This window comes from Mus caroli, unplaced genomic scaffold (assembly GCF_978045245.1).
Source record: "Mus caroli unplaced genomic scaffold, Mus_caroli_1 scaffold_10, whole genome shotgun sequence".
NCBI lineage: Eukaryota > Metazoa > Chordata > Mammalia > Rodentia > Muridae > Mus > Mus caroli.
This window is the reverse complement of record NW_028227265.1, coordinates 58,636,425-58,664,307: the sequence shown is the minus strand read 5'-3', so window position 1 is coordinate 58,664,307 and position 27,883 is coordinate 58,636,425. Positions and strand designations below refer to the sequence as shown.

The 27,883-nt window shown below is 55.0% G+C and overlaps 1 protein-coding gene across 16 annotated transcripts; it reads right to left on the bottom strand.

Annotated features, from left to right (window-relative positions):
* Positions 1–134: 134 nt before the first annotated feature.
* On the bottom strand, positions 135–27,883 carry Mast3 (microtubule associated serine/threonine kinase 3). Of its 16 annotated transcripts, none has more exons than XM_029480558.1 (29): positions 27,825–27,883; positions 21,391–21,422; positions 18,650–18,739; positions 11,997–12,085; positions 11,848–11,920; positions 11,683–11,703; positions 11,216–11,294; positions 10,889–11,046; positions 10,737–10,812; positions 10,157–10,366; positions 9,893–9,994; positions 9,687–9,819; positions 9,333–9,391; positions 8,881–8,966; positions 8,595–8,803; positions 8,191–8,329; positions 7,381–7,513; positions 6,928–7,093; positions 6,703–6,804; positions 6,333–6,455; positions 5,877–5,986; positions 5,642–5,775; positions 3,911–4,152; positions 3,523–3,735; positions 3,152–3,378; positions 2,868–2,990; positions 2,538–2,674; positions 2,271–2,452; positions 135–1,920 (listed from the first exon to the last, which is right to left on the bottom strand). In XM_029480558.1, the coding sequence occupies exons 1-29, from the start codon at positions 27,861–27,863 to the stop codon at positions 1,397–1,399; spliced, it is 4,011 nt and encodes a 1,336-aa protein (XP_029336418.1). In that variant the 5' UTR covers positions 27,864–27,883; the 3' UTR covers positions 135–1,396. The 16 variants fall into 16 exon arrangements, with proteins under 16 accessions (XP_029336418.1, XP_029336419.1, XP_021025023.1 ...); XM_029480559.1 differs by having other exon boundaries at positions 11,848–11,917; XM_021169364.2 differs by lacking the exon at positions 11,683–11,703.

The following is a 27,883-nucleotide window of genomic DNA, read 5'->3' as shown; positions in this document are numbered from 1 at the left end:
AGCTGGGATGCAGGCTGCAGGGTTTGGTTAAGTGTTTAACCAAACCCCTATACAGCCAACAAAACTCACCTTAGATGATACCGAGCCATCAGTTTTTCCCTACCCCCAGCCACTCACAAATGCACACACCAGTATCAGATGGCTTCATGGGACTTTATTTGATGCCAGCTCCAAGATGGGTGGAGGGCTACTCATGCACAGCCTTGGTCTTCCTTCCAGCAGAAGGTACTGGCTGCGAGTCAGGGAGGTGCAGGGGGTTTGAGTGCCTGCAAATTCCCCTCATGGAGTGTGGAGAGCTGCACCACTGGCAACCTACTACATGGCTGCTAGATCACACAGCATGGGACAGCCTGGGCTCCCCCATGGCGATGTTCACAGTAGGGTTGGGAGAGCCCGTCCTGTCCTGGCACTCTTACTGGGCCATTGTGGGACAAGCCTCTGGCCTTAGGAAGCTCAGCTGCTTGGATCACACAAAGCTGAGGGGAATTCAGGTGTGCTCAGTGTACATGAAGTGTGCAAGTCACTGGGGTTAGTCATGTAAACAGGCACAGAATGGGAAAGACACTCCTCTAGAATTGCACAGCGTAGCTGGGGTCCACACTCGGTCCTCTGGCACTCACCATGCTGGGGCTCGTGCACATGGGCATAGACTTTGTGGTGCAGGGGTTGGTGGTCAGGCATGGTCCTCACTTGGGACAAGTGCTTTGTCCCACCCTGCAGTGGACACATTTCCCACCTTGATGGCCCTTAGATCTGTCAGTTACTCCCTGCAAGGTGTATGGGCTATTCTGCCTCAAACCAGAGCATTCCACATCCCCCCCAAGCCCTTTGTTCCCACACTTCCCCTAAACTGAAGCATGCAGGATCACAGGCAGAGTGGAGTAAGGACAGTCTGAGGAGAGCTATTCAGACACAGAAGGTAGTCTTCAGAGTGTAGCCTGCCACTGAACTGGTGATCCCCCTGCTTCAGGGTGCAGCTTCCAAATTCTGTCCAAACTCAGTAGGGACCAGCTTTTGTGTGCCTTCAAGTGGGTTTTGGGTTGGGAATGGGATGGACACACACACACACACACTTGGAAAGGACAGGGGACAAACTAGAAAACACAGAAGTTGCCCAAAGTGCTTTGCCTTGACCCAGAGAACAGGGTCTGTAGGCTGTGCTGCAGGTGCCAACGACAAGACAGCCGAGTCCACCAGGCGGGCCAGCCTGGCTATTGCTTATAAAAAGTAATAAATTAGTCGCGAGGGCTTGCTATTTACAAGTCAATGGCACCCCCATCCCAGCCCTTCCTGGGAAGAGGGCACCCTCCGCCGAGTCCCAGGCTGATGGCTGCACTCCATCTAGGTGTGACTTGGTGAAGATGATAGCTGCATAAGGAACTGCAGCCAGAGGTGGTCAGTCTTTCCTGGCTGGTCCTGGGGTTCCAGGTGTGGCCTCTGCACCCTGCACAGCGATCTTTGGCACTGCGCGAGGCGGCCCAGGCTCCTCATCGAAGCTCACCTCCTGCACTGCCTCCTGCTTCTTGAAGGAATCCCGGCGCTCTGATAGATGCAGCCTCCTCATGACGACCAGCTCAGCCTCGGCCCCCCGGGCACGCCGGCCTCCGTCCCCATCCAGCCTCTCACTGGTGCCCAGGCCCAGCTTATCGGCCGACTGGCCCCTACGCAGCCTAGGGGACCGGGCGGGTATGGGGATGTGCCCCGGAAGGGGCGATGGTGAGCGTGGCGGGGGCGTGGGCACGGGCGGGCAGGCCAGAGGAGATGGAGGGATACTGCTTGTGGACTTGCGGCGGCCGCTCTTGTGACGAGGTGGTCCGAGCTTGGCTGCCAGGCCGTGCAGGGAGCTGGGACGGGTGTGACCAGTGGCTGGAGAAGCGGGGCTGCTGGAGCTTGGGGACACATTGGGTGGGGATGCTGTGTCTGTGGGCAACAGGAATTGATTGGTCAGTGTCCCCCTCCTAGAGGAAGGGCCTGGACTGACCAAACTGGCACTGCCTATGCCCTCCAGTATTGCCACCCACCCTTGGCCTTGCTTTAATGAACTCTTACCCACCCATCAAAGCCAGGCCTCACTGACCCCCCCCTCCTCTCAGAAACCTCTGCCTCCTCTTTGCATAGTCTGACACTTAAATACTCAATGAACACAGGGCCACCAAGCCATCCACTGAACTCAAGCACAGCCATGACTCCTTACTGATTGTTATCATAGGCGTGCGTATACATTCATATCCACAGGCAGTTTCATAAAGCCAGGCTGAGAGCCCGCCCACCTGTGGGGGCGTCGGGGGCAGGGCTGCGGCAGGGTGTGGTGGGGCTGGGAGACAGGCTGTGAGTGGGTGATCCGGGGAGGCTCTCGCTGGAGGACAGAGAGTGCTGGAGGCCCGAGGAGAAGCTACGGCTGGTGTGGAGCACAGAAGATGGCTTTGAGATCCTCTTAAACAGAGACTTCCGCCTGGGGACAGACATGGTAACAGTGAGGGAGGCTGAGAAGGCTGGGGGTGCTGGGGCCTCCCTGCCTCCCTTGCCTCCCTGCTCACCGGTCCTGGGTCTCGCGCCGGCGGCTGCGCTTACTCCTACGGGCCATGCGGCCCTTGGCCACATTCTTCCGCGCGGGTCCCACCTTGATGGAGGTGTTCTCCAGGGCCGTGGTACGCAGGGAGATCTTGTTGCCACTCTGCGGAAGGGACACCAGTCACCTGAGAGCTTTCCAGGGTCCATGACACCTGTCCAGCACCTGACACTCAGTTCCCCTCTGCCCTGGACCCCAGGATAGGGGAGGTGCAGCCATAAAAGGCTCGTGGTGTCAGAGACAGCTGCCCAGGATGCACAGTGGGCATACACTCAGGCCAGGGGTCCACGGGTCGCACCTTCAGCAGCAGCTCCACCACGTCCATGTGCACCAGGCCCAGGACCGACTCCCCGTTGATGTGTGTGATGAGGTCCCCAGCACGCAGTCCTGCCTCCTGTGCAGGGCTCCCCTCCTCCACGCTCTGCGGGGGGTGAGGGGGTGGGAGGGGCGAGCAGACACAGCATAGAGGTCAGGTACAGCAGGCCACACCCCCACAAGCCCATGGCAGGACCCACTCAGGAATGGCGAGCACCCTGATTCCCACAGCCAGGTCCCACAGTGAGGGGTTTGTCAAGGACTCACCCAGACCACATGGTGCACCGTGTACACGTCACTATCACCCATGTAGACTCGAATGGCGCGCAGGCTGAAGCCATACTTTTTGCCTGAGCTGTGGATGACGATGGGGGGGCGCAGGCTACCACACACTGGTGATGGGTCCCGGCTGGGTGAGGAGTCTCGGGAGGAGGGATTGGAGGACAGCGAGCGGGGTGACAAGGGGCTCATGAGAGGGCCCCCGCTGCCGTCGTCTGTGGAGGGTGGGAAGGACACTCACTACGTGTGGGTTTCTATTCTTCTCCCATGTGGCCACATGACCCCCACCCTGGCGCTTGGCCTTGTATCCAGTTCTAGAAGCACCCCACCACCTACCACAAGGAAAAGTGACACATCACCTGCTGTGATGATGAGGGACAGGGCGGACACAGAGGCTGACTTGGGCACTCGACCCCCACTGCCACCAGGGGAGGCCCGGGGCTTCTCAGGGCCGGGATCTCTTGAGCCTCCTAGGCGGCGGCCTCTGCCAGCATCAAGGGGTCGAGGGGTGGAGTGTCGGGCTCCTGTACTGTTACTTCGAAGGCGGGCATGGCTGAGGACAGCTGTGTCAGCTGAGGGGACAACTGGGGTGAGCTTGACACCTGTCCATCTCATCCCAGCCCCCCCTGCCCCCCATGAAGGTAGAACGCAGGTTCAGAGTGTGTAAGGCCTGTCTATTCTCAGTTTGTGTGGAGAAACTTCTATTCCTGTTTCAACAACTCCCCACTCACCTTGAAGCCCACTTACCAGAAAGGTTGCAGGGCTTGGGTGTCACTGGAGTGGTCGGGGGTGGGGGGTCAGGCTCCCCCAGAATGAAGACAGGCTTTTGGGGATCAGCAGGTCCTGAACCTGCTCCCTCATCTTCAGAGGAGAAGGCAAATTTAGGCATCACGTCCAAACTGATAGTGCTTAGGAGAGATGGGCTAGGACCCCGGTCAGTCTGACAGGAAGATGGCTGACAGGAGGAGGCAGGTGTCCAGGACCTTAGCCTGTTTGAGGGAAGAGACTATGTCACTCAGCCATACCTGCTTGCAGAACTATTCAGTGGAGAGAGATTTTAATACAGCAATTTTGACTGGAATAACAACATGCCTTAGCACGCCTCTATATTCCCCCTGGCTGGAGTACAGAACGCTTAGTACACAGCTGTAATCCCAAACAATGAAGGTAAAGTTAGTTTGTAGAAGGAAGTACCCATGTTTGAAAGTGATGTCTAATTGAGTGGCAGACAAAGTGACGAACCAGAGAAAGATTTGACAGAGTAGCACATGGCCAACTCTCAGGAGAAGAGGAATGGGAAGCTACATAAGGGGCAGTGCAGAGAGGAGGGGGCAGTGCAGAGAGGAGGGGGTGGTGCAGAGAGGAGGAGGTGGTGCAGAGAGGAGGAGGTGGTGCAGAGAGGAGGGGGTGGTGCAGAGAGGAGGGGGTGGTGCAGAGAGGAGGGGGTGGTGCAGAGAGGAGGGGGTGGTGCAGAGAGGAGGGGGTGGTGCAGAGAGGAGGAGGCGGTGCAGAGAGGAGGAGGCGGTTCTCCTGGGACAGTAGTGCAGAGGCAGGTTGCAGGGAGAGAACAACTCTACACAGGTGAAGACAGACCGAGCCAAAGAATCGGGAGCCAGAAGATTAGAACAGAATTACTATGAGGTCAAGCAGGGCAATTCAGGAGGGGGGGGGGGGTAGGGGGAGGAGAGAGAGAGTGTGTGTGTGTGTGAGAGAGAGAGAGAGAGTGTGTGAGTGTGTGAGAGAGAGAGAGAGAGTGTGTGAGTGTGTGTGAGAGAGAGAGAGAGTGTGTGAGTGTGTGAGAGAGAGAGAGTGTGTGTGAGTGTGTGTGTGTGAGAGAGAGAGAGAGTGTGTGAGTGTGTGTGAGAGAGAGAGAGTGTGTGTGAGTGTGTGTGAGAGAGAGAGAGAGTGTGTGAGTGTGAGAGAGAGAGAGAGAGTGTGTGAGTGTGTGAGAGTGAGTGAGTGAGTGAGTTTGAATCCGTCAGTGTGAAGAGGAGTTAGAGCTGTAGCAGCTGAGTTGAATCAGCCAGAGCTCAGAAAGAACTAGAAAGGGTGAGCTTACTCAGCAGTGAGCCTCAGAGGCTGAAAACATTCTAGGCCTAGGTAAGATTGTACAGAGGCTAGAAGCTTCCAGGACTAGGCCTAGGCCTACGTGTAGCCCTGGCTGTCCTGGCACTCACTTTGTAGGCCAGGCTGGCCTCGAACTCAGAAATCCGCCTGCCTCTGCCTCCCGAGTGCTGGGATTAAAGGCGTGTGCCACCACGCCGACACCATGCCCAGCGGAATGGAGTTTCTTAGGCAAGTGTGTTTGGGGTAGAAAACGGCCATGGAGCCAAGTTCCACAGTGTTATGGAGCACAGCGGCCACTGTGGAGTGAGACCAGCAGGGACCTCCTGCCTTCACTCTTTCCTACTGGGCCACTGGGAGGCTCTGTCTACCTCAGATTCTGTGATCTGGTTCTCAACTCCTCAGCCCACCTACCGGAGGTCAGCACTCAGCCGGCGGCCACGGTCCCCGAGGCTTTGTCCCCAGCCTTCTTCTCGGTCCTCACTGAAGCTCCTTTCAGCAAAGGTGGGGGTGGGCTGGACGGCCAGGAACTCAGAGCTGCTGTAAACCTGGGAGGTGTTCTCTCTTAATGTCAGTAATGAGGGGACAGTGACAGAGGTCACCCCGCACAGGCAGACAGACTTGGGAGCATTGCCACTGGCCAGCCTACCTTGCTGAAGCGGTGGGAACATGAGGAGAACTGGGGGATCTCCGTGGAGGACTCCTCATCATTCGTCTCATCGTCCTCGGAGCCCAAATGGCGGTACCGCTCAGAGCGAGCTGTGGGAGGGAGGGAAGGGGAGGCTGGGGCAGCCGGGGACATCCAGAGGCCCAGGGCTATGCTGCTCTGTTACAGGAGAACGGCCCAGCCAGCATGGGAACCTGAGCTGGAGCCTGCCAGGCATCTGAGAACAGACTCCTGCACAGCAGATCTAAACTCTGGTAGTCCCTACTGTGTCCCCAAAGCTCTGTGGTCACAGCAGGAATTCCTGCACCTACAAGGAGATGTCTCAAGGCTGCTTTATGTAAGAGGAGCAGACAGGGAGGACCCCTAACATGCAGGGGTGCCACAGACAGGGATCATGGGCAGGAGGCACTGTTCTGCATCCACAGGGTCCCCACTTACTGTCAAAGTAGCTGGTGTCATCCTCAGCTTCAAGCTGTGGGACAAACTCTGCCTTGTGTCTCAGGAGCCCTGCCCAGTCCAGGGCCAGGAAGAAGGGGTGCTGTTTCACCTCATGGGTGCCACCTGCAGACAGGCTGGCTGAGTTCTGCACACTACCCCCTCCCCACTCCCCGCCTCCCTTCCCACTGAATGGAGCCAGGACAGACCCAGAAATGTGGTTAAAAAAAATGGGGAACACCAGAGCCAAGTATTTCCTTCAAAGTTTAATGCATGTTAACTCCTACAGACCCTTTAAAACCCCAGCTCCCAGCTCCCTCCTCCACACAGCCTGGTAAACTAGGTCTCGAGTAAAGTTGTCCCACGGACTTACCAGTCCCCAGCCTGTCCATTGGGCTCTGACGCAGAAGCCTAGTAATCAGGTCCTGAGCGTCGAGGGGAAGGGCCTCATCTCCCTCTGGCCACATGATCTCATCTGAAGTTCCGGGGCGGAGGCAGGGGAGGGGGAGTGTCAGAATGCCCTTTCTAGCACCTTTCAGCACACCCCACCAAGAGGTAGTATTGTGGTTAGCCCAGTCTCAGACCCTTTAAGACGCACCGCTGACAACCTGTCCGAACAGCTCCTCAGGCGTGTCCCCGAAGAATGGCACACAGCCCACCAGGAACTCATACAGGATAACACCCATGGCCCACCAGTCTACTGGCTTCCCGTAGCCCTGGCGGAAGATCACCTCTGGTGCGATGTACTCGGGTGTCCCACACACCTATACACATGGGAAATGAGGCTAGCCTACACACACACCTACACACATGGGAAATGAGGCTAGCCCCCACACATTTACACACATGGGAAATGAGGCTAGCCTACACACACACCTACACACATGGGAAATGAGGCTAGCCCCCACACATTTACACACATGGGAAATGAGGCTAGCCCACAAACCTACACACATGGGAAATGAGACTAGCCTACACACACCTACACACATGGGAAATGAGGCTGGCCTAGCCTGGGTGGGTTCAGGCTTGCCCTTGGGTTGGGTCACACCTGCTTGTCCACAAACTCTCGGGCATCCTTCTCGATGTGACCTTCATACAGGTTGGTGGCCATGCTCATGAGGCCGATCTTGGACAGGCCGAAGTCCGTCAGCTTGATATGGCCGAGGGAGGTGATGAGCAGGCTGTGGGTGAGGCCAGGACCCTCAGGCTGGGTGGGAAGGCCAGAGCCAGCACAGTTGCCAAGATTGGCCGAGACCCCTTGTATATACTGGTTTGAGACCCGGTCTCCCTAGGTAACCCATGTCAGAATGCACATGCATTAAACAAAACAAAACAAAACAAAAAAACCAAAATATGTCTTTCTCATGTGGCTCAGGGTGACCTCTCACTCTGTAGGTTGTCCCACCATGTCCCGCTGTGACCTTTTTAATGCACTGTGCAGATTTATTTTACAAATAAAATCCCCCAAAGGTCACTTTCTATAAACACCGCTATGCATTCACTGCCCCCTTCTATTATGCCTAGGCACACAAAGAAGCAGGTGTTTGTGACTTCTGTCCGTGCGCTATTTCAGCTACACAGAAATGAAGTGCCGAGAGAAACAGCAGGTGTCAAATACATCTGCTGAGCTGAGTGCACACAGCAGCAGCACATGGCCAAGAACCCAGAGGTCCCAGCTTCAGAGACAGGTGGGACTAGATGAGTTCCACCCTACAGGCAGAGCAGGTGCATGTGTGTAGGGTCTCTCTGCTGCCATCCTGGCAACCCCATAAGGTCCCAGCAGCACCTACCCGACCCCTAACACCATGGCCCCACCCAGAGCTCCGCCCTGAGCCACAGCCACACCCTGGTCACTCACTTGTCAGGTTTGAGATCTCGGTGCACAATGCCATAGTTGTGCAGATATTCCAGTGCCAGCACCGTCTCCGCAAAGTACATGCGTGCCATGTCCACGGGCAGTGGGCCCATGTTTTTCAGGAGCGTGGCGCAGTCACCCCCTACATGGGGACTTGGATCAGGTCTGGGTCCTGCCCGTGCTGCTGAGGTCAGCAAGGGGTGGGGACTCCGTCTATAGGTTCTGCCCAGCAGGGGAGGTTCTAAGATGGATGGAGCTCTGCCCACAGCTAGTGCCAAAGTACATAGCCTTTCCCTTGCACAGTGGCCGTCTCACCTGCCAAAGCCCTCCAGAGTCCCCATCCATCCCTCTCTGGGTCTCCCCAGCTGTGCCCCGGGGGTGGAAGGGGGACAGCCTAGGGGCCACACCTTCCACATATTCCATGACCATACAGAGGTGGCGGCGGGTCTCAAAGGAGCAGAACATGCCGACCACAAAGGGGTTCTCGGCGAAGGTGAGGATGTCTCGCTCCACAAACACCTGTTGGATCTGGTTGCGCAGAATTAAGTTCTGCTTGTTGATTTTCTTGATGGCGAAGCGCTGCCGCGTATCCCTGTGGCGTACCAGGTAGACGGCCCTGCACACAGGAAGGGAGACGCTGAGTAGCCATCACTCCAAGCCCAAAGCTGTACCCAGCAGGGACCCAGGACTCACCCATAGGCTCCATTGCTAATGAGCTTGATGGTCTCAAAGTCGCTCTCACATGGCTTCCTCCGAGACGGACCACCCAGGCCTCGGCTCTGCAAGGGGAGAGCTCAGGGCCTGTCCACTGCAAAGCTGGCCCCAAGTCTAAGCTGCTTTCTCACTGCTACTTCTCCGTCCAAACTTGTCAAACCAGTATGGAAGTTTCTTACAATTTTAAATTTTTTTTTTTTTTTTTTTTGAGCAGAGCCTGCTTCCCAGCAAACTTCTACACATCCTTCAAGACCCACCTTTTCAGTGCCCATTACAGCCCAGTCCAGCTCTGGGATACTTCTATGATGGGGCAGTCCCACTGCAGCCACATCCCCAAGTCACAATTGTTAAGCATATACTTCAGCAAACTCACCCCCTAATCCAACCACCCAGGAAAGGACAACACAGTTCTACCTCAGCTTGTAACTCACCTCAGGGGATCCCGGAGCAGGAGGCTGGCTTTCATCAAGGTCATTCAGGGGCTGGATCTCTGTCAAAGAAATTAAATGTTGTTGTTGTTTTGGTTTTTTGCTCTTTGGACAGGATTCACTATGTAGCCCAGTAGCAAGAACTATAGAATCTTCTAGCAAAGCCATGCCTCAGAGCCTTAGCTCTCCAAGTGTTCTGCTCCAGGGACTGGCAAACAACAGCCCCTAGTGAGTCTTTGAACGTTACCCATGGTGGCAGGGGTCACTGTCATAAAGCGGAAGAATGATGTTGGGACTAGGAAGCAAAGGGAGCCCTGGGTTCCAACCCAAATCGTCCTTGTTCTGGATGCCCCTCACCTTCCAGCGGGTCCTTGGCAAGGCCCAGCTGGCGGATGATGTAGCGGGGCAGATCGGTCTTCACGCCCTGGTCCTCGCGGGCCTGGCCTTCTGCAGCCTCCAGAAGATGGTAGAATTCTTCCGGGTCGAACTCCTGCGCGGGAGAAGCCGTGAGCCATGAGCCCTCACTTGGTTCCCGGAACCCCAGGAGCCCGTCTTCCGCTTACCAAGCACTCGAGCAGCCGCGCTGGCCTGGAGATGATGATGAGTAGCTTCCGGACCAGCTGCACTATGAAGCCCACCTCGGCGCTGTCAGACCGCTCGTGAGCCTGTGGGCAAGCGCACCTGACGAGACCCGCCCACAGAAGAGGCCCCGCCCACATCTATAGGGAACAGCCATGCCTCCGCAGACTCCACCCCCCAAAAGGCGTGTCCCCCAACACACCCCACCCCTATGGGCGTGCCCACTTGTCAGGCCCGGCCCCACGTACATCCTGCAACAGCCTCTCCAGCTTGTCCTGCATCTCCAGGAAATAGCGGGAGGTGACCAGAGCCTCGCCCGACTTGGCCAGGCAGTCCCGTGCCAGCTCCACGATCTGGTGGTGGATAAAGCCCAAGACACCGTCTGCCAGTGCCAGGCGGTCGCCAGGAGCAAATGCTGCCAGGAAGTCCTGCAGCCGGCCCTCCATCTGCGCCGTGGCCTGAGATGTGAGCAGAGATCAGTGGGGGTAGGGAGGAGAGGCGGGAGGCGGGGGAGGGGGGGAAGTAATGACAGAAATGTATCAGAGGACAGTCCAGGAGTCTGAGAGGGGGCGGTTGAGTCGGGGGCGGGGCTATCGTCAGACAGGACAGGCAGAGGGTGGGACAGGAATAACTGAAACAGGGTGGAGATGACTGACAGCAGTGATCAGAGCTGGGGTAGCCTCAGCAGAGGGTCTGATTCTGGTGACTGGCTAGGAACAGAGCCTTAGTGGTGGGCGGGGTTCTGGTGAGTGACAGGGTGCAGGGCCTGGGTAGTAGACCTTGCTAACAGAGAGTGGCAGCTACAGGGTAGAGGAATCAGCAACACACCTTGGGGAAGCGCTCCCGGTACACGTGGTTCATCATCACTATCTCATTGTCAAAGGTTCCTGATGTGCGTCCAGGGCTGAAAGGGTGACACAGGAGGGTGAGGGTCACAGAGGAGGCCCTAGTGGGGTGGAGAGGTCCCAGCCCAAGTCTACCTGAGGCTGCGTGAACGTGGGCGCAGGCGCGGAGAACGGCCTCCATCCTCGTCCACCACACTCTCTGAGCTGCGGAAGTGTTTGGACAGGAAGCGCAGCTCGTCTGCTGTGGGCTGGAAGGGGAGCTGGTGTAGACGCTCCCGGGAGGACGAGCTTGACTGGGGCAAGGAAAAGGTCGGCATCACGGCCCAGACCCAGCACCTTAGCATCCCGCAGGCCCACTGAGGCCCACTGCAAGCAGTGGGAGCCCCACAAATCACAGCAGGGCCTGTGTCTGCTCCAGTCCACCCCCCACCCCACTCCACCTGCCCAGGCAGCTGTCAGTACCGATACAGTGGAGCTGGGAGTGTTGGTCCCATAGCCCGAGGACGGGAGGGAAGCAAGTGACCATCTTCTGCCGTCAGCCCTGGAGAAGGACAGGGACAGATGGAAAGGCAGATCAGCCCTGTGCTGGTGGGGACTTACAGCAAGCTGTGTTGGCAGATGCCTGCTCTGGATCAAGGACCCTCCAGGCAGCAAGGTCCACTACCTCCCTGATAAGGTGCAGCCCAAGCTTTGGCCAGTCAGTTGTTGCTACTGGAAGATCCCAGCCCACAAACAATTCAGGGATACCCAAGGGGGGCTTCAGTCCCCTGCACCCACGCACACAACAGCCTTGGTGGCTCAATCCTTGGTGGAATTGAAGGCCCTGGGCACCGTGTCAGTGCTTGGTTAGTGAACCTCTGCAGCTGTTAGTGAGTTTCTGATTTAGTCAGACCGCAGCCCCTTCTTCCTTCCCAGAACTCTGAATTTACCTGTCACCGTGAGAGAGGTGGCTGTGGAGGGCAGAAGACGCAGGAGGGACCACCACCAGACACCCGGGCAGAAAGGGGCCAAGGGAGGGGGACAAAAATCAATGAGGGCCAGGCATGTCTGGCCCCGTGAGGGTTAGTAGCCCTGTGTGAGGCCAGGACACTCACCTCCGGGCAAAGGGGAAACTGATGGCTGCTGCAGCGGAGAAGTTCCGAGGACTGTCCAGGGGGCTGTTGCCTGCTGAGGGGACGTAGGGACACAGTCATTTTGGGGTGGCAGCAGGACCCAGCCACCCACCTGGATCTCCCCCGCTCACCAGTTGGGACAGAGAGTGGTGACAGAGGTCTGGAGAGAGTGGGTGAGGGCGTCCCTACGACCAAGCTCTTACGGTTGCCACTGCGGCAGCTGTGGAGGGGACAGCAGGGTTAGAAGACAAAACTGAGGGACAGGGGGACAGTTGGGAGTGTGCTGTGGCTGGCCCAGACCAACCACGATGTCCCTGTGGTTGATCCCTTTAAGGGGTTTCTGAGACCCATTGGGAGTCATCCCTAGGCAAATACCCCTTCTTTTTGTTATTTTGAGACAGGGTTTTTCAGTGGAGTCCTGGCTGTCCTGGGAATCACTCTGTAGACCAGGCTGGCCTTGAACTCACAGAACCTGCCTCTGCAGTCTCAAAAGTACTGGGATTAAAGGTGTGTGACACCACACCCAGCGCAAACATATCTTCTTATTCTTGAGACAGTCTCATATAGCACAGACTAGCCTTGGGACAGACTCAGAGGTGACTCTCAATGCCCGATCTCCTACGATGACACATGGGACACAAACTGTTTCAACGTTCCCTTTCCATCCTCATTACCACCATATGACATAGTGGGAGAACACCCATCTAGCCTCATGGGGACACTGTCAGGTGACTAGGACACACTGACTTCTTCCTTCCCAGCCCTTGGCCCTTCATCTTACACCACGATGGCAGCCTGGCACACCCAGATGTCTGGTGGAGACAGGAGATGCCCAGAGGCTGTGGTTGTAGGAAGCCAGCTCCACTCTCCCTCCCTGTCCCTGAAACTGCTGTCTCTACCTTCCCAAGATCCCGCCAAAGAGCTAATGCTTTAGTCTGTGGTATCACACCCCTTCAATCCGGTCTCTGAATTGGGGGCTACAGCGTGGGCTACATACAAACCCATGTCCCTTTCGGCACACCTGCCCTGATCCCCCAGCCCAGGTCTCTGGCCCGTTCTGCCCACCAGACCCTGAGCTTCGCCTCCACCTTGGCAGAGTTGAAGTCACAGGGATCCTGCCCTCCTCCCCAGCCCCCTACAGTCACCCAGCAACAGCGGCTCTGACTGAAGGCAAGGAGAGCAGCCCACACAGCCCTCCACCAACGCAGCTCTGTAAAAGTGTCAGGGAGGGAGCGACAGGCGGGGCCCTAAGGAGGCAGGGAGGGTTTTGGGTGACAGAAGGGCAGTTTGCAGGCCAAGATAGGAGATGCCGCAGGCAGCAAAGGGCATAGGTTGTAGGGAGCTGAGCCCAGCCTGTCTGTTGCTGCAGGAGGCTCTGTTTCCCCCATCAGGACACCCAGAAGGTGCACAAAATCAACACAGCCTGTGAAGCTGGCCGTGGGGGACCTATGCTCTAAGAGCCTGCCTACAGGATGCCACGCCCCCAGAGTCAGCTAAGCCACAGGTGTGGACACAGTACAAACCAGCAATGAGCTGGGGGACCCACCAACTGTACCTGCTCCTCACACAGCTACCAAGAGGGTAAAGAATTGCCCCCTAGGCTGAAGTGTGGGTGCAGAAGCGGAACCCAAAGGGCCCTGCAAGACTTCCTGTCGCCCCCCTCTGCACACGACACACACTGGCAGCCACATCCTCTCCCTGCCCTGCTGCCCCATGGTCCTGCACCGGTAGCCAATGAGACTGGTTGGTTCCTTTCCCTTGCTTAAACAAGACCTTGAAAACAACCATATTGGACGCCTCAGAGAACCTGGATCATCCCACTTGAGCACACATTAAACGCCAACTGCTTACACTGTTCCTTGCTCTAAAAGGCCTGTAAGCCATGGTAGGCACCACACTATCTCAAGGCCCAATCGAAGCTTTGGATCGAGCACTCAGGGTCCTTGCATCTAAGACTTTTCCCAACTATGCTAACCTAAATACAGAGAAACCCAAGCACAGAGAGGTTGAAGAACTACCTGGAGTCACACCGCACGGTAAAAGCTATCTTACAATTAGAACCTGGGTCGACAATTGAGGCACCATCCCTCTTGGCCTCTGTGCCTTGCAAAGGAGGACCTGGGCCGAGGAGAAGCATGCCTTGGCTGTAGACCTGCCACCCACTCGTCAGTCTGGGCCATGAGTATTTGCATCTGCGCCAACATTTCCGCTGAGTGTCCAGAACAGACTGCTTCATTCTTCCCAAATTCAACGCTTTGCAAGGCCCGAGTCCCAAGTTCAAATACCGGCGTCCACAGCTAGACCCTGCGCCCCAAGCCGCCCCTACCTTTTGGAACGCTGTAGCAGCGCACCCTTGGCCAGGCGGCTGCGGTGCCCGGGGGCCGCGACCGCGGTCCAGTAGCTGGGGTCAGACATGCTGCCACCCTCCGTGGGCCGGGGCCTCGGCCAGATCGGCCGAATTCGGCCTGAGCCCCGTAGAGCGGCCCAGTGGCCGCGGGCAACAAGGAGCGCGCGCGGTAGCAAGGAGGAAGCCCGGCTGGGAGCCCCGCCCAATCACGGGGCGGAGCCTGAGGGGGCGTGGCGTCGTGATGGAGGAGGAAGAGGGGCGAGGCGTTGCTACAGTGCTAGGCGGGGCGTTGCTAGGGTCCCCAACTAAGGAGCTTTTGTTGCTACAGCACTGCCGGAAGCGCTGGGATGGAGCGCAATTAGAACCCGCCTGTCGGTGCCCAGCGTTGCCAGGGCCTTGAGGGACAGTGCGGGGCGTTGCTAGGGCCCCGAGCAGCTCGACGCGGCGTAGTGGACGTTGCTAGGGCTCTGGGACTAACGTGAGCGTTGCTAGGCCCCCTAGCAGCACAGGCAGGGGGTTGCTAGGGTTCTGCGCAAAGGGGGCGGGGTTACCTGGCCGTTGCTAGGGCTCTAGGTAGCAAGGGAGGGGCGTTGCTATGGACCTCAGCAACACAGGCAGGATGTTGCTTGAGCTCTAAGTAAGCACCGGGAGAGGCACCCTGGCAGGAGGGCGGGGCGTTGCTATGGACCTCAGCAGCCCAGGCAGGGCTTTGCTATGGTTCTGAGCAATGGGGGGGCGGGGCTACCTGGCCGTTGCTAGGGCACTGCGCGGTGAGGGCGGGACATCGCTAGGGCCACGACAAGCAGGTGGGGCGTTGCTAGGGCCCGGACCGCAGAGTGAGGCTTTGGCGATGCTGGCTAGTAGTGCAGGCTGTGACGGGTCCGCCCTCTGACTCGAAGGTGTTAGCCCTGCCTGGCTCTTCCCCTTTCCTTCCCATCTGTATGATGTCTGCGATGAACGCAGCGTGCATGGCCACGAAAGCCATTACCAAAGGCGATAAGTCACATATACTACAAACCAAAGGAATATGTCCTTCTCCCCCAGGTCCTAGGTAGCCAGTGGTAGTCATTCTGACAGTACCCGACTCCCTGGACTTTTAGACACCGGATCAGAGCCTTGCTCGGATTTGAAGCTCAGATCCTATATTTGGTACGAGAAGATAGCTGGGGAAACTGAGGCACACGCACCCAGGTTTTCCCCAACTCATCCTTCTCAAGTCACTCTGAGACTCTGCCACATCTCCTCCAGGCTCTTTGCCACGTCAGGCGTTCCCCATGCTGCTGGCTGCAGCACAAACCCATATCCAGTCATTTATTCACTTGATAAACATTTATTGAACACTTAACAGTTTACCTGCCTCTGGGACATCTAGGGGTGACTTCAGGGTAGTCCTTGATCTCAGATAAAGAGACAGATGAAGAATGTCAAGGACTAATTTCAAAGAAAGAGGGATATAGCTCTGCTGGCAGAATGCTTGCCTGGCATGGAGGGCTCCATTCCAGCCCTCACCACACTTTTGGAGGTGGTAACACACACCTCTTGTCACAGGACTTGAGGGGTACAGCTAGGAACTTAAGGCCAGCCTGGACGCTATTTCTTTCTCAAGAAATAGCAAAGAAGGCAAGTAGACAAGCAACATAATAATTTTGACCATGAGAAAGAAGAGAACCAGTGGGCATGGGGAAAGAGTGTCACAGATGGGGAGGAGGGTGCTCGCTGAGCTAACCACAGTTGCAATAAGGATTGGAGCTCACTGAAAAATGTAACAGGGAGCCATGGATGGTGTTAGAGCGCCTCCATGTCTGTCCTGGAAAGCAAAGAAAGACCTTTGAGAAGCTGGGATAGAGGGTTAAGCCTCCAGTGAGGAGCTGGTGGCATGCGGAGACAAAAGCTGAAAACCACATCATGGAAAGACCTGGAGAAAGGGAGTGGCTGGAGCCCAAGTTCTTAGTCACAAGGACAGGCCCTGCAGTGGCCACGTGTGACCAAGAGGATCATGATCGCCTTGTGTCAGGTCTGAGCACTGAGCTCAAACCCTCCTAACTGTGGACACAAATGGTGATGGAGCCCTGGGCTTCATACACCTCCAGGAAGAGCCACCCACCACTGTTGTGCCTGGGAACATACCTCCACAACACATCTGATACACAGCTGTTTCCTTATCCCCAGCCACAAACTAATGCCTTAGCAGCCCACCTGGCCTGTTTCCCACTCTGAAGAACTGGGCTATGCAACTATCCAGAGTGCCTGCCTGGCAAGGCTGAGCATACAGGGGTCCCTGCTCACAGGTTCTCTGCCGAGGGGTTCTAGATGAAACCCTCTTGGGGCAGGGGCCATAACATCACCTGTGACTTGCTCTGGGGACTTTGCTTTATCTCTCTGCTACTGCTTAAACAGCAAAGCCTTGGGTGTGTCTTAATCTGGCCAACCCATCCTGTTACCTCTTCCCACATTCCAAATAGCTGGACCACTGTCCCCAGCCCCCATACCCTGCACACCCCAGGTACATTTCCTCTGAGCCTGGCCTCCCAGGCCCTGGACAGTCTGTGGTCTGAAGGGTCAAGTCAAGATGGCCTTTGACCCTAAAGGCCAACAGAGCCCCTCTACCTGCTTTCTTTCTTTCTTTTCTTTTCTTTCTTTCTTTTTTTTGTTTTTGTTTGGTTTTTTTTTTGTTTGTTTGTTTTTTTAGGAGACAGGGTTTCTCTGTGTAGCCCTGGCTGTCCTGAAACTCACTTTGTAGACCAGGCTGGCCTCGAACTCAGAAATCTGCCTCTGCCTCCCAAGTGCTGGGATTAAAGGCGTGTGCCACCACGACCGGCCTCTACCTGCTTTCATCAATGCCAGAGCATCAAATAAACACCTGCTGCATACTGGGCCCTGCCCAGAGCATACAGTGTGAGCAGAGAGATTCAGGCCCAGCCTTTTAGGGACTCTCAAGGTTGTAAAGGAAATAAACACTCAACAATGGTGCAGAAAGATGTCCTCATTCAGCAGGGAGTGCTCCTTCCACCAACACTGGGATCTACTTGCACTCCGGAGGATGCACCTTAGCGTGACATGTCGGGGGACAGATGGGGAGAGGCAGGTGGGTCGCACAAGGTCGGGCATCATAAGGATTATGGGACACTCGAGGACTTTTTTTCCAACAGTAGAGGGGCTCTTCCATACTGAGGTGTATAAATGGTTGCCAGGCAAATCCCATTCACTCTGTTCCAGCACGGGGCAGTAAATGTGAGAGGCTCAAGGCTCTGGGGCTACAGGTGAAGTGGCTCTGCCACCCTCTGGTGGTGACTGTGGCTGCCTGGTAGGTTGGGCTCCAGTCCCCAGCAGTGCCTCCATTTCTTCTAGGTATAAGCTGTTTAGTCACATAAAACCCCAATTTAGGGTCCCTCCCTTTCCTCTCACCTGCCCTCCCCTGGGTTGGAACCAAGGACTTAGAGATGTATCTGACCTCACACTGTCTCCTAGGATGCCCTGGATCTCCTCCACCCACTGCTGAGGAAATGTGGCAACAGCAGTGCCTACCTCCCACCGAGCAACCCGGTCCAGACAGACCAGCTTTCCTCCAGATGTCCTAATCACCACAAGACCTTCTCCCCCTCAAAAGGCTGCCTCAGGACCTTTGCACTCAGTGCTAGATGCCCAGTGCTACCTTCACCTAGCTCTGTCCATGGCTCCAATCCACTTCCCCAAGGGGTCAGCATTTGAACATTGTCACTTGTTTGCTTGCTGGCCACCTCCTCCAGCCAAACGAGAACCCTCGGAGGGAGATGTCTGCCATACTTGTTCACAACTATGGACTTTCTACTTGGCACACTGGTTAGGTGCCTAGTAGGAGTTTGCTGAGGGAATGGAGGTAACCCAATAGAAATTCATTGTGGACTCCATAGTATTTTGTCTTCCCCATTACAAAATCTATGGAATGTGCTAAGCAGCTCATTTATACTAAGGTGTAAATGGCTCCCAGGTAAGTCAAGACTTGACTTTCACATGGGCAAGTCCCTGATACCTGCCCCAGAGTCACAGAGGATGGTGCTGACTCTAAGTGGGGTGTGGTGGCCAAGCTGGCCTCCAGATTTAGGGGATCATAACAGGTCTGTCTCTGAGCCTCAGTTCCCTTAGTAGGAAATATGATCAGAGCAGAAATGGCTATTTTCAGTCTGGTGCAGCCCGTTGGGTTTGTGTGTGACCACAGGGAGAGTTTCTGGCAGATTCCCGAGGTCACTACCCAACAGGGCCCTGGGAATCCAGCACCTGTCTCAAGAAGTCCTTGGACTCAAGTTCTGACCTGGCCTGGGACACCTGTCCAGCTCTAGCCTGAGGCTGGGTGTTCCCGCGGGATGTGAAGCCAAGGATGGGGTGACACTGAGGCCTGGGGCAGCCAGGGGGTGTGAAAGGCCCGGGTGGAGGGTGCGCGTGCTGGGCGGCGCCACTCACCTCCAGGGTTGCAGGCCCAGCGATGGGCTGCACGGGCTGCACGGGCTGCCGGGGCTCAACAGGCATGGGCTCTGGCTGCTGGGCGACAGACTGCAAGACAGAGGGGAGCGGTGACCCCGCGGCGACCCGGCGTGACCCCCGCGGATTCCCAGGGGTCGTACCGCGGTGCTCGGGCCTCTGTACTCACTCGAGCGTCAGCGCGGGGATCAGTAATTTCTCCCTACGGGACTTCATGGCGGCGCCGCGGGAACCGACGCCCGGTAGCACCGGGCGCGAGCAGACGCGCTGGGACTATGGACAGAGGGACGCGCGCACCGGCGGCTGGCGGGGGCGGGGACTCGGGGCGGGGCTACGGGTTACGGGGCGTGTCCAGGAGCGGGACAGAAGGTGGACCGAGGGGCAGGGCTATAGGCAGTACTACAATGATGCGGGGCTGGACTAAAGGATGATGGGGCGGGACTACAAGGTTCGGTGGGGCTATGAGGTGTGGGCGGAGTTACAAGGAGAGCTATAGGTGAGGAGCCGAGCTTCTGGAGAGGTCCTGAGTAAGAACGAGGGCGTGGATTCTGGTGTGTAGACCGGGTTATAGAATGAGAGGCGGAGCTATGGGAGGCTTGGGAGAGAGGAGACTCTGAAGAGGGCGGAGCCTAGTACAACGGAGACCGATGCGGCTGGTGGGGTTGGGCCTCAAAAGTGTACTATGGGCTGGGCATTTGGAAGCAACTTGCAGGACCCCAGTCGCGCGGAGGTGAGGTGGTGGGCGGGGCCTCTGAGTGTGTGTGGACTCTGGCTCTTGGGCCTGTCTGTGGGCGGTACCGCTTAAGAACTGTGGTGGAGGGCAGGGACAGAGGCGGAGCCTGGAGCGGTGGGGCTGAGCGCCCCGCTCTGGAGAGCGTGCGCTCTCGGAATAGAGAGACCTGCGGGCAATCCTGGGGGGCTGCTGTCTGACCCTCTTTGACCAGTTTCCGGAACATTCAGCCGCCCAGCCACGGGCCGGGAGGGAAGAGACCTGGGTTCTGTGGCCTGGGATCTCCCACCCGAGATCTCATTGTCGTGTCCCCTCCCATCGTCGCGCCCCTACAGATCTGGTCCCTGAAAGCCCGGGGTCGAGTCACGTACAGCACGGGTGGCAGAGCTAGCAGCTCCTGGAGGACTCTGGCCCTGACTTTGCCCTCGAGGTCGGTGCACTGCGCTCCTCCCGTCCCCGGCCCCTCACAACGCACTAAGGACAAGGTCCAGCCCCGCCCCAGCCGTAGTACACATGATTTTGGGGCGACTGAGACCCTGTTCTCAGAACCTGCGTTTCTTCCTCTACCTCGCCCAGCCCCGCCTTCACTGCCAAAGCAAGTTCCACTCCTGGGCCCCCTGTCTGGAACTGTCCACACATTGACCGCCTCGCCGGACTCCTCCTGCCCTGCCCGCCGTTGGTCCTCTCCAACACCAAACCTCACCTCCTCCAAATGACCCGGGCGCCTGTCTCATTCCATTTAATTTTGCCTGAGCACACACTTTTCACGTTTTGTGTCCCCCCATTAAGAACCGGGGCGCCAGAGGGGTTGAAACATCTCTTTCTCCTGTTTCTCCAACGGGCAGGGCCCAGCACTTCGTAGGTGCTCAAAAACTTGTAAGCCTCCGACTGAGACATGCGCGACTTTCAAAGATGGGGCGTCCAAGGTTGTTTGCTCTCTGGAGCGAACAGAAGGTGAACCCCTCCCCCAGTCTTTGTTTATCCATCTGTAAACCCGCGACGCACCGAACAAAATGTTCTTTGAGCTCCAGAGCTCCCCAGATGATGGCAGCATCACAGATTCTGTTGGCCGGCGCCAAAAGGAAGCGAGTCTCTCTCTTGTCATGCAAGCCCATTCCAATGTACTTGGGTTAGAAGTTAATATTTCATAATCGCGCCCCTCCCCCCAATGCTGAGAATCAAATCTTTCTTCACTTATTTATTCAGTAGAAGAGGTCTGTCCCTGCACACACCTGGAGGCCTGAAGACAACTTTTGGGGCTGCCAATGCATCCGGAGCATGGCAGCAAATTGCCTTTAGCCACTGAGCCACCTCTCGAGCCTATGGCCTTCGAATCTTTGAGCAAGCCGTCTACACTGGAATCACGCCCCCAAATATTGGTTTGGTTTTTGTTTTGTTTTGTTTTGTTTTTTGGCAGGATCTTATGTAGTACAGGCTGGCTTGGAGCTGTCAATCGACCTCAGCTCCCTGGGTGCTGCTGGAATCACTTGCAAATATGCTTTGGCTGGACCCCAAGGTGGGAATTTGTTGGATTTTGTTTTGTTTTGTTTGTTTATTTGTTTTTAGATTTATTTATTTATTTATATGTGTCTGAAGACTGTCTTCAGACACACGAGAAGAGAGCATCGGATCCCATTACAGATGGTTGTCAGCCACCATGTGGTTGCTGGGAATTGAACTCAGGACCTCTAGAAGAGCAGCCAGTGCTCTTAACTGCTGAGCCATCTCTCCAGCCCTGAGAAGTGTTCTTTGGGGGGTGAGGGCAAGGAAGGGAGATTCTTGGGAAAGGCTCAGTGGTTAAAGCGATTGTTGCTAATGATAAGGAGTTCAGGGTCATAGACCCCATGACAGCAGCCCACCTGTAACACCAGCCTTGCAAGGCAGAGACAGGGAATCTCCAGGGGGTTCTGGGATGACATCTCCTGCCTCAATAGATGCACAAATGGAAGGAGAGAAGGCAATGCTGTATTAATCATTGAATCAGTTTACTCACCCGCGCCCCCGTCGTGGAAGACTCAGCTCCTTCTGAAATGAGACAAAAAGAGTGGGGTCAACCTAGGAAGTGTTCCACCCTCTGCATCCCAACATCAGCTTCCCAAGACCCAGTCAAGACCTGTTCCCTGCTTACACACTGCCTCAGGGTCCTCGTGGCAACTGCAGCCTTCTATGATGTTCAGTGACTTAGTCCTTACTCTCACCTGCAGTATTCCCACCTGGCTCCCAAGCTGCCTCACCCTGCTGGTGGGGAGGGGGTATGAATGCATAATTGGGGCTAAGTGTGAAAGGGGGCTTGCTGCTAAACCTGACCACCTGAGTTCGATCCCCAGGACCCACATGATGGGAGGAGGGTTCCTTCTCCTGCAAGTGGTTGAGGGTGTGTGCTCACACACAAGATTAATAAATAATGTAATAAAATAATGAAGGGAGAAGAAGAAATGAAGACAGGTGCAGTGGCTCAAACCTGTCCTCTCAGCGATGGCAGATGGAGGCAGGAACATTTTCATTTCAGCCTGGGCTACGGAGTGGGACTTGTTTCAAGTAATAATAATTTACAACAAACACATAAATTTTGTGCTAGGACTAGTGGACACACCTGTCACTTCAACAATCCAATTTAGTTCTCCAGATCCTAGGAGCCTATGAAGTCGTGGGTTCTGGTCCAGGCTAGGGACACTTATATTTATCCTTTGAGAACTCAAAAAAATTGATCTGTACCTGGCCTTGGACCCCATTGCCCCCAGAGTCCCTTCTGATCATGTGGTTATGTCTGTGTGCACACACACTTGTGTCATGGCACATGTGACAACTTGCATCTCTTTCAGTGTGGATCCCAGGAAAAGACAGGCACCAGCTTCCTGGCAGGTGGCTTGCCTGGCTGGGCCATTCCCTAACATGAGAGACAGGCTCTCTCTAGGTAGCCCAGGGTAGACCGCAACTCATAGTGATTCTCCTGCCTCAGCTTCTCAGCTGCTGATGACAGGCTTGCACCACCACCTGCTTCTTCAGGGAGATTTTTTTCCCCCTTAATTTTAAGAAAGCCTTGTTGGAAGTGGATTTAACATCAGGAAAGCTGTGCACATGACCAGGGCACATTACTTCCAGCTACTGTTCAGCCCAGCAACAAATTAAACAGAAACCACCATGTTGTGTCTCATTACTCAGCATCTACTGTACAGGCTCGGAGACTGAGGCATAGAGACAGAGCGGATTTGGGAAATGGGCTCTCTAGACGCCCCAGCTCAACAGACACACTCATTGGGGCAGCCACTTTGGGGACACAGACTATTTTTACAATGGTGGGTTCCAGACTACCCACATCCCCAGGCGGGTTTTTGTCATGGCAACCAGTGGCGTCATCCGTCCCCACAGCCAATTGGAGGGGGGTGGAACTGCCAGGCACTGGACCACTTGGCTGGCAAAGGGGGAGAGATGGACCCCTGCTGTGCTCGGATACCCTAGGGTTTCCTCTTAGCCTCATCCAGTCCCGGGGAGGGGGGTGGGGGACCCGGGGTGTTTTTACACCAGCCCCCCCCCCCCCACTACCAAGACAGAAAAAAACAGAATTTGAACTCGAGGGTTCAGCCTGGGATTCCACCATCCTGGCATTTTCTTGGGATCTGGTGGTCCTGCTGTGTAGAGTCTGGCAATTGGCCTAACCTCTCTGTGCCTGAGTTAACTGAGTTAGAAAACAGCAGGTTCCATAGGTCCCAGTGCCGGCACATCGTCAGCGACACGATTTAAACGCGTTCCCAAGATACAAAAGGACTCCAAGAGGCAGCGGGGTGGGGGTGGGGGGTGCCAGGCCCGGAAAGTTCCCCGGAAGTGGGCCCGCGACATCCCCGCGCCATCTGCTTCTGCGGCCTCCTCTACAGCTGCTCCTGTGGCAACTCCCACACAGACGCCCAGCTACTGGCTGTTATTTATTTTTCTTAGGGCTTCTCTCTGCAAATGCAGACTGGTGGCCTGGAACTCACATCCTCCTGTCTCAGCCTGCAGAGTGCTGGGATCACAGGAGATGGCCCTCCGGGACTGCTATTTTGTTGTTGTTGTTGTTGTTGAGACAGTCTGTGTCTCTTCCCTCCCTCCCTCCCTCTGCCCAGGGTAGCCTTGAACTCCTGATCCTCCCTGTCTCCACTTTCTGAGTGCTAGATTGATGGAGGCTTATGTGATGCTGGGGATGGAGCCCAAGGGCTCCATGCATGCTAGGCAAGCACTGAACTACAGCATTCTATTGAGACATAAGCACTCAGCCCACTGAGCCAACCACGGCTGCCCTTTAAATACTGTGTTTAGGGATTCTTCATGGATTGTGATGCTGTCCGCAGGACTCATCACCAGCCTAGAGATCTCATAGTGTCCAGCAGGAACTGGACACTATGGTGGAGCCTCACCCCAGAGGGACTTGTGACTCGAGGCACAGGAGCCAGGGCTTCTGAGGTCAAGAGGCAGCAGCTGTCCATGGTGGCATGCCAGGCTGGGGTGGGCTGCCATTTTAAAACTGAGACGACTGGGTGGTTCCAACAGTAACTATACTGTGAGCCACGGCCTGGGGTCCACTGGAACCCAGAGTCCAGCCTCAGAGGTTATCTGCCTAATGGGGACTTGGCTTTTGTTTTTTAAACACAATCTCACTCTGCAGCCCCAACAGACCTCAGAACTTGAAGCAGTCCTCCTGCCTCAGTTGCCCAACTCCTGTGATGATAGGTGTGCAACATCATCATTAACAAAACTCCAACTCCAGGGTTTCCTGGAGGAGGTGGCTAAATATACCTAGGCGTGTGTGTAGGGGGGGCTCATTCCCAAATGAACCATTCTGTAGCATCAGGAGAGCATCGTCTGCCTTCCAACTACCCTAGAGGCTGAAGTGGACGAGCCTGACCTACACCATGAGCCTGATCTCAAGTTGGTAGCAGCTGCCGGGCACACACAGCCTGGGGCCCCATCCCTTGAGCCATTAGCCTGGCCTGATGTTGCTCAGGAGGAGGAGACAAGACGATTAGGAGTTCAAGGCTAACCTTGGCTACCAGAAGTGCTGCCTCCATCATTTAGGAGTGAAGCCTAGACTTCCAGCATCAGCCTCCAAGCACTCCGATTGGCTGTCACAGGTAGCCTGGCCTTTGATTGTCTGAGGCTCTAACCTGTTAAGCCAGTCAAAGATAGCTCAAAAAGCATGGCTTGGCTTGGGCAAACTTTTTTTTTAAGATTTTATTTTTATTTGTTATATGTAAGTACACGGTAGCTGTCTTCAAACACTCCAGAAGAGGGCGTCAGATCTCATTACTGATGGTTGTGAGCCATGTGGTTGCTGGAATTTGAACTCAGGATGTTAGGAAGAGCAGTCAGTGCTCCTAACCACTGAGCCATCTTTCCAGCCCTTGGGCAAACTTTTTTTTTGTCTTTTATTACCTCATAACTTAATTTATGATTTTATATTTCAGTGACATTAGCAATCAAACATTCAATTTTAGTTCCTTTGTGATTTAATTAAAAATTTACACCAGAATTAATTTGAAAGGCTACTGTGAACCATTTTAAACCAAGGTTTTTGCAAGTACATCAGAGGCATTATATATAAATGGCTCCTTTCCTTATGATATTTATATATCTTTAGAGAAGTCCAGTACTAACCTATGCAAAAGAGACAAAATCATTATGTAAACCATTACCTAAAAACACAACCAAATCAAAAACAAAAACAAAACAGACAAACAAACAAACGAACAAACAAACAAACGAACAAACAACAAAAACCAGAAGCAAGCCAAGCATGGATTACTCTACACCTGAAAGACCAGCACTCAGGAATCTGAGGCAGGAGGATTGCCCTGCATTTACTGGGATACAAAGTGAGACCCTGTTCCAAAATACAATACAACACAAATTAACATAATAGAGAACTAGAAACAAGTGTATCAGATTTAACCAAGAGCAAAGAAATCACAGAGAAATCACATACTGGCTCTAAGATATAGTTGCAGCACCATTTTATCACTGGAGAACAGCAACAAATAATGGCTGTTAAAGTCCCACCACATTCCCCATAGGCTGACAGTAACCTGTGGTTATAATGAAGCTAACATTTCCTAGTGGTACATGAAGTATTTTCAATGACATTATGCTATCAGTTCACAAAAGAACATTCTGAATTAGATATCATGCCGTGTAACAAACGCAGTCAGTGGGATATTAAGGTGCAAACTAAACTGCCTTTACCCATCATCAGAGTTGGGCATCCCCTACACTGCACCAATTTCTTCCTGGATCCTCCAGGAATCATATGGACTCAACCTCTTGGGTACTGTTCTCTTGCATTCTGGCTGCTTAAAGGTGTTGGGCGAACTTTTAAGGACAGAAAAGTGCGTGAACTTCTGCCACCACCCAGCTTGTTTTCTTATGTTTATTTACAGAGGGCACCACCTTGCAGTCCAAGCTAGTTCAGAGCTGGGTAAGTTGCCCAAGCTAGAACGTGCCATTACAGATATGGACCAGGCTGGCTCTAGAATAGGGCTTTAACGTTATCCTAATCTGGCCTTTATTCCAGTGTCGTGTAAGCCTTCTTGTCTCCTGTTACTAGGACTTTCCCTGCCCCAGCACCTACCACTGCTCTGGATTACCGATTACCTTGGCATCGAAATTTAGCTTTAAAGTTTTTTTCTTTTTTTCTTCCCCCCCCCCCCGAAGAGACGGGGTTTCTCTATATAGACAAGAATGTCCTGGAATTCACTCTGTAGATCAGGCTGGCCTCGACCTCAAGAGATCTACTTGCCTCTGTCTCTGAGTACTGGGACTAAAAGCATGTGCCACCACCACCCGGCTTATTTTTCTCTTTCATTTACTTGTGTGTGTATTTACTATATGTGTGTGCCCACGTGCCTCAGCGCATGTGTGCATCTCAGAGGACAAATTGTGGAAATCAACTCTCTCACCATGTTGATTCTGGAGATTAACTCAGGTTATACGACTTGGTTGCAAACGCCTTTACCCTTCTCGATGCCCCCCAAAATTTAGCTTTTTCAAAAGCTCACCATTGTCTTTCGAACCCAGCTCCAACTGTGAATTTGTTTTTTTCTGGATGGTTTTGTTGTTTGGGTTTTTCAAGACGAGCCTATACTGACTTTGAACTCCTGGACCCTCCTGCCTCTGCCGCCCAAGTGTTGGGATTATAGGCGTGAGCTTCCACCTCTGGCTACAGGCTTTAATTCCCCTTTAAAAACAACACCCAGCCATGGCCTCCTGACCTTTGCACTTGCTGAGCCCGTTCCTCAGGTCCTCCCTGCAGCCAACCTATGGCTGCCTGACCCTGAGAACCGCTATACTTCTGCGGGACTCAGTTTCCCCGTGTGTAACGTGGGACCTGTCATCTGAAAATATTTACCACCCATGTGGAACAGGTCCCGCTTGTTGACGTCAGCCGCGCCCCCATTCACTCACCCGGAGGCGGTGTCTCTATTTTAAGAGGCCGAGGGCGGGTTCGCATCTAACTGGGGCCCGGGCGACACCCGCCGCGCACCAGCCCCGCCCCCACTCCCGCCTTCCCGCTAGGGTCTCCGCTCCGCGGCTTCTTCGGGGAGGGGGGACCCGCCCCACTGCCCCTGTCCAAACAGCTTTACTTAATCTTCACTTCCCCAAATTCCTCTGCCCTGCGCCTGCCTCCCGCGGCCGGTGCCACCCTGCGCGGTCAACTCTAAGCCAGTTGAGGTTCTGCACAGTGTAGAAGCAGGGCAGACGGTAGCTACGAAGATCCCCACGGCAAAGCTGTTGGTCGTTTAGGTGTGCGGTCCCAGTCTCAGAACGAAGCAGGCAAACCTCTATGAGTTTTGCTATAGATGGGGAAACTGAGATCCAGAGAAGCCAGAGGTGTCGCCTCCAGAGTCCCACAACCCGGGAGTGCCCTGGACTTGCAGTTTGATCTCTCTATACCCACTTACTTCCCGGAGGCGCAACGCCAAATCTAGAAACTGAGGCTCGAAGAAGCCACCACTATCACACACCCTGCAGATCTTTCGTGGTCACACAGATCTGTGTTCCTGCAGAGATGGAATCTCAACCGGGCAGTCTCTGTGGAGGCTTCCTTAGGCGAGAGCCTCGGTTTGCTCATCTTTGGAAGGAACCGAAGGCAGGAGACTAGCTGCTAGAGGCGACCCTGGCAGGCGGCTGGGTTGTGTTCACCTCAGTGGCTGCACATACTGAAGCTCCACGCCCTCCGGCTGGTGTGGTGCAGGAACCCTCGAGTTCCTTCTCCTCATGCCAGAGCCCAGCCTCAGTTTCCAGTTTTCCCCATCTAATAGAGATCACCTCGTACGCAAACCGTTCTGGACAGCAAGTAAGAAGAAGGCGCAATCTGACGCTTCCCGCCTTCCTCACTCCCTGCCTCAGTTTCCCGACCCGGAAGGCTCTGTCCGCGCTCCCACCCGCACCCCACCTCACCTGGAGCCCACGGCGCCGCAGGAGGCTCGGCTCGTCCATCGCTGTGTGTTCCCCGGCCG

What these genes read in the sequence shown, in the direction of transcription:
- Mast3 (XM_029480558.1), bottom strand. Translation starts at nt 27,863, where the DNA reads ATGGACGAGCCGAGCCTCCTGCGGCGCCGTGGGCTCCAG. An exon ending in TGCGGCGCCGTGGGCTCCAG is followed by an intron (nt 21,423 to 27,824) that starts GTGAGGTGGGGT and finishes GTCTCATTTCAG; the next exon opens with AAGGAGCTGAGTCTTCCACG. An exon ending in CTTCCACGACGGGGGCGCGG is followed by an intron (nt 18,740 to 21,390) that starts GTGAGTAAACTG and finishes TCTGTCTTGCAG; the next exon opens with TCTGTCGCCCAGCAGCCAGA.